This window comes from Peromyscus leucopus, chromosome X, assembly GCF_004664715.2.
Source record: "Peromyscus leucopus breed LL Stock chromosome X, UCI_PerLeu_2.1, whole genome shotgun sequence".
Classification (NCBI taxonomy): Eukaryota; Metazoa; Chordata; class Mammalia; order Rodentia; family Cricetidae; genus Peromyscus; species Peromyscus leucopus.
Genome location: NC_051083.1, coordinates 135,201,673 through 135,216,084, shown reverse-complemented (window position 1 = coordinate 135,216,084; position 14,412 = coordinate 135,201,673). Strand labels below are relative to the sequence as shown.

At 46.8% G+C, this 14,412-nt stretch overlaps 1 protein-coding gene across 11 annotated transcripts in view; it reads right to left on the bottom strand.

Annotated features, from left to right (window-relative positions):
• Positions 1 to 14,412, bottom strand: part of Znf185 (zinc finger protein 185 with LIM domain) — a 57,507-nt gene that overhangs the window by 28,055 nt on the left and 15,040 nt on the right. For 6 of the 11 annotated variants that reach the window (XM_037199317.1, XM_037199308.1, XM_037199306.1 and 3 more), the window contains exons 2-14: positions 13,886 to 13,963; positions 13,602 to 13,725; positions 13,194 to 13,256; positions 12,125 to 12,163; positions 11,962 to 12,039; positions 11,323 to 11,409; positions 10,575 to 10,658; positions 9,548 to 9,631; positions 9,241 to 9,282; positions 7,224 to 7,307; positions 6,973 to 7,062; positions 5,974 to 6,060; positions 4,905 to 5,003 (exon numbers count right to left, since the gene is read on the bottom strand). In XM_037199317.1, the coding sequence (XP_037055212.1) occupies positions 4,905 to 5,003; positions 5,974 to 6,060; positions 6,973 to 7,062; positions 7,224 to 7,307; positions 9,241 to 9,282; positions 9,548 to 9,631; positions 10,575 to 10,658; positions 11,323 to 11,409; positions 11,962 to 12,039; positions 12,125 to 12,163; positions 13,194 to 13,256; positions 13,602 to 13,725; positions 13,886 to 13,919 (995 nt within the window). In that variant the 5' untranslated portion in view covers positions 13,920 to 13,963. The remainder of the gene's footprint in view (positions 1 to 4,904; positions 5,004 to 5,973; positions 6,061 to 6,972; positions 7,063 to 7,223; positions 7,308 to 9,240; positions 9,283 to 9,547; positions 9,632 to 10,574; positions 10,659 to 11,322; positions 11,410 to 11,961; positions 12,040 to 12,124; positions 12,164 to 13,193; positions 13,257 to 13,601; positions 13,726 to 13,885; positions 13,964 to 14,412) is intronic. The other 5 variants (XM_037199309.1, XM_037199310.1, XM_037199312.1 and 2 more) reach the window with 5 other exon arrangements.

Genomic DNA, 14,412 nt, shown 5'->3' with positions numbered 1-14,412 from the left:
TGTGTGTGTGTGTGTGTGTGTGTGTGTGTGTGTGTGTGTGTGTGTCTGCACATTTGGAGGCTAGAGGACCACCTCAGGTGTTACTCCTTAGTTACACCATCCATCGCCTTCAAGACAGGGTCTCTCACTGGCCTGGAGCCCACCAATCCAGTTAGGATATACCAGCAAGACCCAGGGATTCTCCTGTCTCCACTTCCCCATTGCTGGGATGTCAAGCTTTTTATATGAGTTCTGGAGATTGAACACAAGCCTTAATGCTTGCACTTTGCCAACTAAGCCATCCCTCAGCTCCCTACTTCCATTCTCAGGAATGCTTTTCTCTTTCTTAATAAACTGCCTCCACTTCTACTTCTATCTCCCTGGTTCTATTCTCATTGCTTGAGAGGCTGCCATTGCCATCTCAATATATAACTTCAGAACCAATCTCCACTAAGCTATCTCAAAAACCCCTTATGTTGTAGTACTGATTTCTTATTTAAAGCATAAGAGTTCCTTGAAAGCCATATCATGTCTTCATTGTCTGTGGACTGGTATAAAAGTAAAGTGCCACCCCAGCAGTTGAAGGAAAGTGACCTTTCTTAATTAGAGAGTGCTTCTTCATTGGAAGTAATTGTACTTAATGGAAAACTTCCTGGCACAGACAGGGGCTGAAAAGTTCCATCTGGATCTTCTGTCTCTCCATATATTTCAGGCTAGCTCACAGGTATAGCTGGCTTCATCTTCCTAGCCAAAGTCTGATAGATACCCAAGGTGCCTGGATTTCTAGCACTGTCTGCTAATGCCTTACCCCTTGGGGTCTGCCTTTTTATTTTCCATGTCTGGTGCACTGTTGTTCTTCTTGTTATCCAAGAAAGAAATTATGTTGCCAGACCTGAGGAAAGGAAGCACTAAGGTCTACTAAGGCCCAGAACAGAGGAGACTGGGGTCCATGGCTTCCCCTTTGCCAGTTGCCTTCTCAGAGGAAAGGGAAGGACTGAGTTTGCCAGTAAAGAGAGTCCTGTCTTTTGTTCACTAAAGTCACTGTCATTCTTAGAGAAGTGTTGTCTAAGACTCAGCATTCTAGTGCTGGCTGTCCACCCCTGAGATTTGTCTCCCCAAATCCTACTTGTTGGGGCAGGCTACAGTCTATACAGAAGAGGTTCACTGAGACTGGCTGTTCAGCTTCCTGATGATGCTTTTCCACAAGTTTCCACCACTACCCAAAGTGGGTCCATGTAGGTTGATGCTGGAATTTCTGGGCCAACAGACTCATCACATGTCCCTCTTGTAGTGCTTCCAATGTGGGGAATGCAGTTCTAGGTCAGGCCCCAGCAGGCTTTTGATCCAGCTATGATTATCTGATGGGGTAACGGTCTAAAGATGAGGGGATCCTTGGCCACTGGAACTGAGAATGAGCTCTGTCTGATAATAAGATAGATTACTGAAGTGCTGGCTATACCTTTACTGGTACAGGCTTGCAGAAGTGAGAGCTGGCACCTTGCACACCCTGAGCATCTAGAAAAGGGGTTAAGCTAGCAGCTGATCCCAGCCTGTGGAAAGAAACCAAACCTTGTCTGAGGTCATAAGTCTGTTTCTGCATGTCTTACCCTCTTCTGAGTGAGTGGCCTCTAGCCCTAGCAGATTATGGGCAATGAAGAGCTGCTCACATAGATGCTTGGGGGAGTAAGACTCATTTTCATCCCCAAACAGCCTGATATCTGGGGGCAGTGTGGATTCAAATCACAGTTTTATCAGTTAGTAAATTAGGAATGATAATCATGTCTGTCCCATAAGTAGTCTCAATTCATACTTCAAATAACACTTGGGCCATAGCCTCTGCTAACATGTTCTCCACTCCTGCTAAGCCCAATGGTCATTGATAAAAGCGTAGCTCTTTCACAATTCATCTGTATGTGCCCAGCTGATACTGGTATAGAACTCTTTTACCTAGGCTTCCCAGTTAGGCCCCATCCTCTTTCCTGGCAAACTGATGATGCCCATAGGGCACCCATCAGTTACACAAGCCCCTGTCTTCCATATGGATAGCATACTGTCTTACAGTCCTTTATGTTTACTTTTAGGCCTAGAACTAAATTCAACTATTGAGCAATCTCATACAAGGAAAAGGAGGGTAGTGCTTTCCAGGAGAGGCAACCCTTTGAAAGAATTGTAAACCATTTTCTTAAAAGCACCATTTTCTTAAAAACAAAGAAGCGGGTTGGGGATTTAGCTCAGTGGTAGAATGCTTGCCTAGCAAGCACAAGGCCCTGGGTTTGATCCTCAGTTGGGGGCGGGGGGGGGGGGGGAGAGAAAAGAAAAAAAAAGAAAGAAAACAAAAACAAAACAAAACAAAGAAGCAAAAACAATTGGGTGGGAGGGATGGCTTAAATGATGATGAAGAGTTTGTCTTGCAAGCCCAAGAACCTGGCTTTAAACTCCAGGACTCATATGCAAAACAAAAAGCCAGATGTGGTGGTGTGCATTTGTGATCCCAGCACAGTGGAGGTAGAAACAGTCAGACCCCTGGGGCTTGCTAATTGGTAAGTCTCAGGTCCTGGTATGAGACTCTGTCTCAAAAAACAAGGTGTATGGTGCCTAAGGAACAACACCAGAAGTTGATCTCTGACCTGCGCACACATGCACACATGAGCATACATATAGACACACATACACTTGTACACACACAAAGTCAAACTATTATAAGTAAGACAACTGTGATAGACTGCACTAACACCCTACAAATCTAGAAAATTCTTCATACTATTTTGCAAATAGAAGGGGGGCACAGTAGAGAGAAGTCCCAAACCAGCTTTGAGGTTTAGTCTCTAAGGAAATGGATTTGTTTTATGAGGGTGTATAAACAGGAAGGATGACTCCAATGAAAAGTCAAAGAGGAAGCCACCCAGAGACAGACCCAATCATACTGGATCAGATATTTTCTATAGTAGCCAACAGCACACTGAACCAGTCTGCACCACTGTGGTACAGGAGAAAGTAAAGGATGGATATGGAGTCCCCACTACCATGCAGAACTATGTGAGCTACGGAAAGGGGTTTGGACTTAATTTCAAGGAAGTAGGGAGCCACTGAGAAGTTGAAAGAGGGCATAAATGTATTCTGGTTTATTTTGGGGAAATTGTTCTGATGCCTGTACATACAGCAAAATGATATATTAGTGGCAAAAAGAACTGAGTCCCTGGCTCAAAGGCCTTTCCTAGACCTGCTCAGAAACAGAGATTTCAGAGGTGTGGCCTACTATATCTACTTCCAGGTACCTAATGCAACTAGGTAAGTTAGTGAGAAAATGAACCTACTGAGAGAACCAGTTGGGAAAGCAGCCAGAAGAGCATCCTCCCAGGATCCTTCTGGGTAGACTTCAGGAGGTCGTGGAGTTGGGCCGACCCTCCAGCAGTTTCAGCCCTTGACAGACCAATCATAAGGTTGCTATCACAGTCTGAAACTGTACTAATATTTGTGCCAACATCTGCATAACTAGCCTTTGTCTCCAGAGATGACTCGGATTTAGTTTGGAACCACATGGGAATAGGTAGAACCATGTTACTCCTCAAATCACCTGATAAGAGTGGCTCATGACTCAGCCGAGGCATTCTTATCTCCTAGCTTGTTTCACTGATCTACTTCTTTCACTGACTCTCAGAAACATTTGATTTAGAGATTTAGGGGCTTCTTCCTCTTCTGGAAAGGGAGAAATAAGAGACAAGGGCCCCTGAATTTGTCTTCAGAGCTCAGTCACGAAGTAAGAAGGTGCTGATTCTTCCATTATTAGGTCATTCATTAGTTTGTTTCTTCCATTTTCCTCACACATTCATTCTACCCAAGGCCAGTCCTTGCTGAAGGATGGGCCTTTAGCTGTGAGTTAGGGCTTGTATTTGCTCTGCAGGAATTTGAGAGTCAATAATAGAGGTGTGGAGGTGGCTAGACTGGAATGGAAGCAAATCCAACAACAAGTAGAAAAGCCAAGAGCAAAGGAGGGGGGTGTGCGCGGGGGGGGGGGGGCACAGTAGAGAGAAGTCCCAATTGCAGCAGTCCAAGGAGTTTGGCTGCTTGAACCTGGCCTCTCACCAGGGATCTGAGAGAACTGTCTCCCACTAGCATCTCACCCTCTTTTCTCCGTGCCAATGCCTGCTCCAGCCAAACCTTGTGGTGGGGATTCTGTGGCTCCTGGTTGCTCACTGCCATCATTCAACTGTGCAGCTGATTTGATATTGGAAGAGAAGCATTTTTTGACTTTGATCAGGCTACAACCTTGTGTAATTTAGATGTCTTGAGAGTATGTCTCATGGCTTGGGAGCAGAAGTCTTTGGTTGCCTCCCTAAATTGCTCTGATCAGAGGGAATCCAAGCCTAAGTGGACTCTATCAGCAAGTATTTCTGTTTCATTCAAATTTAGTGGGTTGGGAACATGAATGGAAACAAAATAAGCTGAAAACTCAGTGTGAGGCAGCCACGTTGGTGGCCAATGGTCAACAGAGCAAGAGACAAGGAATTTGGGGCTGCTAGTAAGCCAGAGAGGGCTGACAAAACAAACAAACAAACAAAAAACAAAAAACACTTACCCATTCATCTAAGGCCCCCTTTCCTAATTCCCAGGGATCAGTCCACACTAGGGGTCAGGGATCCCAAATGAAAAGATGGGTCAGGGTAACAAAGGGCTGTGAGAGAGATAGCCTGGTCTGGAGTTGGTCCTCTCCTGAAATTTGATATCTGGGGAAAACATTACAGTTTTGCTCTCTATAGTCCCACCCCCTCTTTCTCTCTACTTCTCCCTCTACAGATATGCAGCAATAGTATAGTGCTGGTCTGTACTTCAGCTACTGACTTTGGACCCAGGCGCATGGAAGCCCTTTGGTTGAGTGCACATGGGCTTTGTATTCTGGGGAAAGTCTACTCCCTGCAGTGAGTTACCTTTCAGAATCTGTGTTGCAATTCTTAAATTTATCCTCATAAGCTGAATCTCTTTTGAATTCTTCAGAGCATGATACTTCATTGTTTTTGTGGGAAGACCTGCAGAGGAAAGAAATGACTTAATTACTCCTCAACCACTCACACTCTGGTAGTTACCTCATCCTTAAATGCCAGCTGTCTCTTAGGAGCTGAAAATGTGCTAATGATGGGCTGGCTAACCCATAAATTCTTCCCTGTCCACATACTCTACTACCTACTAGGCTACTCACATTCCTTTCATGCCATCAACTGTCACCCTTCAGCTAATGACCTCCAAATGTCCCCAGGCAGATATGTGGAAGATAGCATGGAAAATAGACAGTAAGAAAGGTGGTAGAAGTTAGATGATTGATGATGGAGCTCTGGGTAATATTGTTATCCATGCCCATTTTCCAGATGAGCCACTTGATGCTCAGGAGGCCCAAGTGGTGTGCTCTCTAGTTTTTGATCCTGCTGGCCTATTTCCTGGCTGTTTAACCTAGTGCTTCTCCCAGGAAAGGAACTTGGACCTTTTTGCTCCCTGATGGATGCAACCCCTTCACCCCAAGCATGGCACTAGGCATTATGAGCCATGGACCCAAGAACCCCACCCTAATGCCTTCTCCTATAAACAAGACAATTAAATAATAATTTAATTTTAATAAAGGGCTACACAGACCCAGTACCTCCACTCAGCTCTGTTGGCCAGTCCTGACACTTTCTGAGGACATTGGGGTGTATATGCTATGGTCAGCAATGCAGGTTGATCTTGTCTGTATTAGCATCTGTCTCCTTTGTCAGAGTCAGTAGTTCTGGCCCAGGGAGTTCCAGTCATCACTGGGTCCCAGGGCCAGGTCTTTGGCCTCATAAGAACCAAATACTCATTACATAATTATTGTTGAATAAAATATTGAGACAGTGATGGAGAATCCAGGCTGGCCACACCTCCTACCAACCAGTCATCCCCATAGTGGTAGAGCTAGCTTCCTGCCTCTCTGCTCATCTTGACAAAGGTGCAAAGGGAGGCAGGACAGCAGTGGGGCCACAATACCTCAGGGCTTCCAGATCTGAGGCCACCAGGTGGAGTCCTGCTCTGGGGGTCGTGATCTGCAAACGGACAATCTCCTCAGTTTTCAAGCTGTGGGCCAAAGGAGAGACTGGAGAATTTCTGGGAGAGAAGCTTCCTCTTTCCCTCTGTGTCAGCATCCAAGAGCATTCTCCATCTGGTGCTTCCCTGAAGTATGATACTCACACCCATCTTCCTCCCCGTCCTTGCCCTCATCTGCTCTTTGTTTTTGAGACTTCTTGGTACTATAGCTAAGCTCAAGCCACTGATCCATAGGCCTGTGAAAGGGTATTGCCAGTCTCCTACTCAGAGCTGACTCTAGGCCATTCTCAGAAAATAAAGGGGCTTCTAGATGAGCATTGAGCAGATGTGTCTGTGAGACGGGCTTAAAGTAGAGGTGAAGTTTTCACATGGTCAAGCTGACCATATTAGAAATGCCACCAGGACATGGGAGGCAGCAGCCTGAAAGCAGGGAGGTAGGCAGTCCCCAACCTAGATCACAGCCCATGGAAGGCTAAATCTGGTTGCTTAACTCTGTCCCTTAGTCTCTACCCTGACTAATAGAACTGACTTATAAGAATAGACCCCCTTTCCTTTCTGGCTTCAGGAGTTTTTCCAGGGTGCCATGGAGACACAGCCCTTAGAAGACTATGACCTTAACCAAGACTCAATCCAGGTTGAAAGAAACAGCAACAGGAAAGCTATACCCTCTGCCAGACTCAGCAGCATTCAACGCAAAGTACAAGGAAGCATTGAGGGCTTGTTATCTGCAAAGAAGAGGAGAGTGCCTGTAGCTGTTGGGATGCTCAGGGTTTGGAAATCGGGGCAAAGCATATCCCTACCTGGAGTGAGATAGGCAGAACTTGGATGGCCCTGCACTGTCACCTCACTGCAAGACCTTCCTTGGTTGCCAAACCCAGCCAGCCAGGCCAGTGGGAAACCATGTTATCATCTCATAGTCCAGAGCTGGTTCATGATACCCACCTGGGTTCCTGACTTCCAGAGGGGCTGGGTACACTGGTCATGCACTCAATTTGAATTGCTTGAGACACTTGGGTTTTGCCTCCATCCACACTGGCAAAGAAGGTAGGTGTGAGAAGTGCTGGAGACAACAGGTCTGTCTCCTAGGTAGGGTAAACTTGGCCAAGTTAGAGAAGTACCAGGAGCAAGCTTAACAATGGGATGCCACTGCTACAGTGGCCAGTCTCTCACAGCCTAAGGGGAGTGACTATTACCTGCTTAAGCCAGAAACAGGTCTTGCCAGAGCAGGTGGCTCCTGTTTTTTCTGAGGAGGCACATCTTCATCAACCACATCAACCCTGTGGGCAAGAAAAGTGGCACCTGTGGTCTTCTTACCTACCTTGGTGCTTCCTGGCCTTTGAAGGGTGTGTTTTCACCAGTGTCCAGATAAGGTGGGTGACTGAAGCCTTGGCCACTCCAGCTCAGGATGAGAAGGACATTGCCATTGAATATTCCCGGGGAAGCCATGGAACTTCATTTGGAAATAGGTTCTTAGGAGATGTAAGCAGTATAAGATGAGGTTTTGCTAAATTAGGGTAGGCCCTGAATCCAATGGCAATGTCCTTCTGAGACTAAGGAAATCTGAACACAGACACAAAGTCAATGTGAATGAAGATAGTGGCCTAGTGAGGTAACTACAATTGGTCCCATTCCTGCCAACATCTCAATTTCAGATTTCTGACCTCTATTTCTGGGATTTTAAGTTATTCTGCTGGTGGTATCTTGCTCCATTAGTAACAGCTAATAAGCACACACTATTCTCTGTTACTCTGTGCTGCCACTCCCTCACCCCTCAGTGCTCAATGTATTCTAGTCAGCTACTGTCATTTAACAACAGCACCGTATTTCCACTCTGGGCCTTTGCACTGGCTAGTTCTTGGCTTGGAACACTTGGAATGCTGGTTCCTCGTTGACTTTCTACCTACAGCTTATTATGTATGCCACCTTATCTGGAAGGCCTTTTTTTCTTTATTAAGACATTTTTTATTCAGTTTACATACCAACCACAGATCACCCTCTCTTCCCACTCCCTATTTCCTCCTTTAACAAGGTAAGGCCTCCCATGGGGAGTCAGCAAAGCCTGGTACATTCAGTAAAGCAAGGTCCAAGCCCCTCCTTCCTGCATCAAGGCTGTGCAAGGTGTCCCACCATAGGGAATGGGCTCCAAAAACCCAGCTCATGCATCAGGGACAGATCCTGATCCCACTGCCAGGAGGCCCCTTAAGCAGATCAAGCTACACAACTGTCTCTCTTATGCAGAGGACCTAGTCCAGTCCCATGGAGACTCCACAGGTGTTGATCTAAAGTTCACGAGTTCCCACTAGTTTGGTTTGGTTTTCTCTGTAGATTTCCCCACCATGATCTTGATGCCCCTTGCTCATAGAACTCTCTTCTGTCTCTTCCAGTGGACTCCCTGAAGCTTGGCCTGGTGCTTGGCTGTGAGTCTCTGCATCTGCTCTGGAAAGCCTTTGATATCCATTCAACTAAAGTCTCAGTCCCTAAGATTCGGCTTCATACAAGTTTCTTCTCCATCCTCTATCCAACATTTTCCTACTATAGAAATTGACCTATGTCAAATAATAATAGTTATCTCACTCAACTAGTTTCCTGACATATGGATCATTCTCCTTTTCATCCTGTTTGCCTATAGGACCAATCAGTATCATCACAGTCAGCTCCCATGGAGTTTCTCTTGTTGGTTCTGGTTCTGGTTATTCAAGTTCCTTGGGACATTTTGAATCTACACATAAGCCTTTTCCATGGACCCATGTTTCCTAGATTCTACCCCTACAAGGTTCTTTGAAGTTTCTCCTGAGCTGGCCCAGCACTGAGAGGTAGTTCATAAACTTGTGGAATGACAAGTGTACCTACACACTATGGGGTGTTCTCAGGGCTTATGTGCAATGCATTTTGTACTCTGGCTGGTATAATTCTTTTCAGCGGTCTGTGAAGACTCTAGCCCCTGCCCTACTCATGGGTATGCCTATAAGAGAAACCGTTACCGCCATTTCTGTTCATCTGAGATGAAGGGCACCTCCTCCTCCTCAGTCCCTGTGGAGGTGACAGGAGAGCACATAGCAGGACAAGAGCAAGAGAATTCTTGCTATGATTGAGGAGGACAGCTCTCTTTGCTCACTGAGAGCAACCTTCTTTTTCCCTATACCCCTACTGACAGGAGGCTTGCTGCCTGGATAACATCTGGCTCATGAGGTTTCCCTTGGTGATACTTACCTCTTTGCAATAAATGGGGCCTGCACCTCTTGAGTAGGACTACTAGAAATGAAGCAGAATGGAGACATATTGGAAAAAGCTCAAGCGCAGGTGCCATCTTAGAGCCTCTCCTATTCCCAGTACCTCCTGTTTTTATTCTAAGAAGTGCATCTGAGACCCTCGAGAAGGTCAAGATCGAATGCCCTTATTCTTTCACCAGTCAAAGAAAAGCTGAAGCCCCACGCAGAAGAAAAAGACCCCAGATCACGGAGTTAGTAGTGGCCAAGGCAGGCTCAAGCCCACTGGGCCTCATTCTTGGACAACTTACCTAGTGTTCTTCTTAATTGCTGAGAGGACATAAGAGTGCTCCCGTGGGGCTGTCTTCCTCAGAACACCACTTGCAGCTTGTGATCTGGGGTAGTACAAAGTGGGGGCATCTGATAGGTGTCAATCTAGCCACTGTCAGTCTAGCCTTGGATATTCACTGGCTGACTCAGGAATATCCCCGGGGAGTTGAGGAGGGTAAGCCAGAGTAGCACTGCTCTAAGAAATATTCGGAGGACCCATGGACATTGAGGAAGGACCCTTACTTAGGGAGCATGTAGCATGTGCCCAGCCCTGCCCTGAATACTGACATTCTCACATTGGTTAATTGACCCCCACAACCAGGCAAGTACGTGCTGATATATTCCATGACTGACTGAGCCTGACCATTGCTCTGGTGGTTTGCCCAAGTGAACACACCTAAGCATTCAGTGAGTCACCTCCAGAGCTTCTTATTCATTCCCCTCCTCTGCACTATCCAGATTTCATGCCTCATGCAACTGTGGTCTTTTTGCATAGAACTGTTGGCCTTCTGGGACCTTCAGCAAGGGATTGTCACTCTGCTTCCTAAACCACATATGGGTTGGCAGATACTGGCCTTTATTTGGGCTCCTTCTTTGTAAGTACAGGGCATTTGAAACTCTGGAGACCATTCCTGCACCCAAAGAACATTGCAAACACAACACACTCAGACACGGCAGGGTGCAGATGGCCTTTCCCAGGGCACTTTACCCTGAATATTATTCAAGTTCCTTGGGACATTTTGAATCTACACATAAGCCTTTTCCATGGACCCATGTTTCCTAGATTCTACCCCTACAAGGTTCTTAGAAGTTTCTCCTGAGCTGGCCCAGCACTGAGAGGTAGTTCATAAACTTGTGGAATGACAAGTGTACCTACACACTATGGGGTGTTCTCAGGGCTTATGTGCAATGCATTTTGTACTCTGGCTGGTATAATTCTTTTCAGCGGTCTGTGAAGACTCTAGCCCCTGCCCTACTCATGGGTATGCCTATAAGAGAAACCGTTACCGCCATTTCTGTTCATCTGAGATGAAGGGCACCTCCTCCTCCTCAGTCCCTGATGTGGAGCTGCACTTGATATTGTACAGTGCCCTGTGGGGGAGAGGAGCAGGTGTGGCTCTTCTTCCTCTGTGTCCTTCCTGTTCCCTGTTACAGGCTACTCCCCTTGGCTTCTTGACTGCCAATGCCACTAACACACATTGCTGTTGCAACCTTGAGCCTTAGCTCCCACTTGTTCCTCCTTAAAAGCCAGCACTCCTTTCTCCTGTCCCGTCCGTCAACAGCCAACACTCTTACTACTTCCCTAAAAATATATGCCAGCTGTTCCATGAAATAGAACGATGGGGCAAGGATAAGCTGTATAAAGATTTAGAGTCCTGGGAAGTGCTGGCACAATCCAGACATTTGTCCAGAGTTCCCCTCCTTGGCCAGGGCCCCTTGGAAGGAACCTCAAGAGAAGCTCAGCTTTAGACACAAAATGTCCATACCAATAGTCTATGGGGACAGTGACAACATAAGAAACATCATGCTCCCAAGGACAGCTCATCTGAACCCAGCTCAGTCTGAGAACCCGAGACCTGAAGGGGTACAGGGGTACATCTAGGAAACACAGACAGTGAGCAGTAGTCCCCATGGCCATGGCTCATTGTCCATTCTTTAGACCTAGGACTAGCTTTCCCCAACTAAGTGACTAGCTCAGATGTAAGTGTCCACCTGCCCTCAATAGGTCCAGTGTCTGGGATCACTGTATACTCACAGCTTCTTATAATCTTCTGTAGTCATCTTATAACCAGAGGACTGATGAGGACGACCAGAATTAGCTGTTCCCAGCAGTTCAGAAGCACTAGAAGAGCAAGATATTTCCATCTGCCCAACCATAGGTCCCCTCTTGTCTCTAAGTTTACCCACACAGCCCAGTAGAGACAGGACATGAGCCACTAGGAGATTTTCTTCCTTGTTGTCAGCCCTGCCAGACATTTTGAGCTTGGCAGACCCAGCTAAGTCACAAGGAAACAGCCCACCAGGCTCTCATTTGTATCTTCCCAAATGGAGCCCCAGTTGTGACTGATACCAAGGTGTTTATGTAACATGCCACCTTAGCATACTAAGAAGGTGAACTAAGCACATGGCTTCAATACCCTCAGTAAGTGCACGGTGTCAGCCATGAGGCCAAGGGGACAAAGAGTAAGTAAAGTAAAGATATGTGGGCACTAGGAAGTACAGGCACAATCCACATCTCTGTCCAGAGTTCCCCTCTCAGCCACTGCCCATGGCCAGTGGCCAGAGCCAGGCAGGACATTCCCTTACTTCTTTGCTATCCCTCTCTTGGACTTGGCTCTGGACAAGGCTTTCCCACCTTCCTATTGACCATCTGGCTAGCACACCAAGGATGTACCTTCTTGGCGCTCCATTGGTCTTAGACAGGTGCTGTTGGTAGTGAGAAGAGCTGTCTATTGTTCTGGTGAACACTCCCCTACAAGAGACACCGGAAGGTATTGAGAAGTCTAGGTGTGGCCCTAGTGGTATGAGAATGCAGGTAGAGTCTTGAGGTCACTTACCGGATGATGTAACCAGCAGGAGCCTTTGTATTTGGAGACCTGCCAAGAGAAAAGGAGACATAAAGGGAACAATGGCCTCACTACAGAGCTCAGGACACTTTATTCCTTCCTGTTCGCAACTACAGCTGATGGATGTCCCAGTATAGTGGCCAAGTTTGTCCCAATATAGTGGCCAGATGCCCACTCTGCTCCACCTATCTCTCCTTCAGTCTCTCCCAGGCACATTGCCATGGCCGACTCCTCCACAGCCATGTCCAGCATAGCCCTGACTTACAAAAGGGTGCCAGGCAGGCTTGCTGTATGGTTTAACATTTACTGCAAAGTTCCAGAAGTTTCTGCTCTTCCAGGCACCGGGGCACTTGAAAGAGAGCTCTTCCTGTTCTCTCCTGGATCAGACTGAAAGACCCTTGGTTAGAGCCCAGGTTGACCTCAATCTGAGGTTGAAGTGAATAGAAGGTAAAGCCCTATGGCCTTCCCTTACCACTCCTCTAGAATGTTTCCTCCTCTGGCCCTTAGGGCACTCACATCCCAAGTGGTGATGGAAGTATGAAACCAGAAGGTACTCCTCAGGCTTGGTCACTGGCTGGAAAACATTAGTTTCTAGGTACTGGGGCTTTCCATTTGTCAACAACAGATGGGGTTCAGAAGACATGGGGGGCACTGGTGAGAACATGCTAGAAGTAGTGAGAGAGAGGGTAATCTTGGGCTCAGGGAAGGCAATGAGGGCCCCTCCAAGGAGTTGGCAAGAGGACAAGGACTCAGCAGACAGTCCTATTCAGCAATATGAGTGTTCTGGGCTGGAACAGTGGGGTTAGGTCTAAAGGTACCACGGAGCCCTAGCATTTATTCCTACAGACCCTTTTTTTAAATTTTAAATCAGGGAACAGCTTCTTGGAGATGGCCAAATTGCAGGAACACTAAAAGGGAAACCCAAAGAGCCTGTCTTTTCCATGCATTCCAAATGACTCAATTCAGGCTCCCTCTGTGTTTCCTATGTGATATCCACCCCTCCTTGCAGCAGAAAAGCCTCTGAAGTCCATTTAAGAATCAGCTAGGTACCACCTCTTACCTGACATTTGAGACCTCTCCAACTGATGAGGATGTAGTATGGTTTTGTCCAGAGTGAAGCTGTCTGTGGAAAGACAGGGCCTGAACATACTGGCTCCCATGTTTCTTGCTACCTGTTACCCTGTGGTTCCATCCCAAAGTTGGCCTGTATGCACCACCACTGCATCTTACCTTCTCCTCTACTGACCCACTTTATAGGTATGTGACAACACGTGCATTAGTATCTAGGACTGCCCCATCTGTGTCTGTGTTCAGGTTTTAACCTCATCTGGCTGGCCAATGGACACACAGCCTGACCTAGCTCTAAATGGTGGAATGTCCTCAGTATCCCCAGCTAGGGTTGGGTCCCATGCCCCCACCCCCAATGTTGCTTGCTGCCTTCCCTTCTGGCCTTGCCTCTTGGACTTACATAGTATGGTCCTCTGAGTCTTCATGCTTGATGATCCAGCTCTTGTCACCCTTCAGTGTAGTTCGTACTTTCATTTGTTTTAGGACATTATTGCGCTCCTCTTCACCAGATGACAAAGGTTTCCCTGGCAGGGGCAAGCCTAAGAGCCTTAAAGGGGGAACCCCAGCCCCTAATCCCAGAGCCCTTGCCAGCCCTTCTATTATGAGGTCATCACCTGGGCAATGTTCATCTCCCTCTAGGGGTTTGCCTGGGATAATTCAGGCAGACATGTAGCCCAGGCTCACCTTTTCCATTACCTCCTAATGCTGAGACATTCATGATGTTTATTTTTCAATTCTGTTACTAGTGGATTCAGTGGGCTCCTGGGGACAAAGACAAACACAGATTTGTCAATACATGAATTTGTAATGGCTTATGGGTCACCTCTAGAGTTTGGATGTGGTTTGTCCCCTAAGGGCTCTTGTGTTGGAAGCTTGGTTCCCATACGGCAATATTAAGAGGTTGTAGGACTTTTAAGAAGTGAAGTTTGGGGCATGGGGAAATGGCTCACTCTGTGCTAGGCATGGTAACACACCCTTATTCCTAGCACTGGGAAGGCAAAGATAGCAGGATCCCTGAGGCTTGCTGGCCAGCCAGTCTAGCCAAATTGGTGAACTCTAGGTTTACTGAGAGATCCTATTTCATAAAGTAAGGCAAACAGTGATAAAGATACCTGATATTGACCTCTGACTTCCACATGTGCATATGAACATGTATACACATGTACATCTATACTCAAACCCCCTCTATGCACATATCCACACCCATGGCC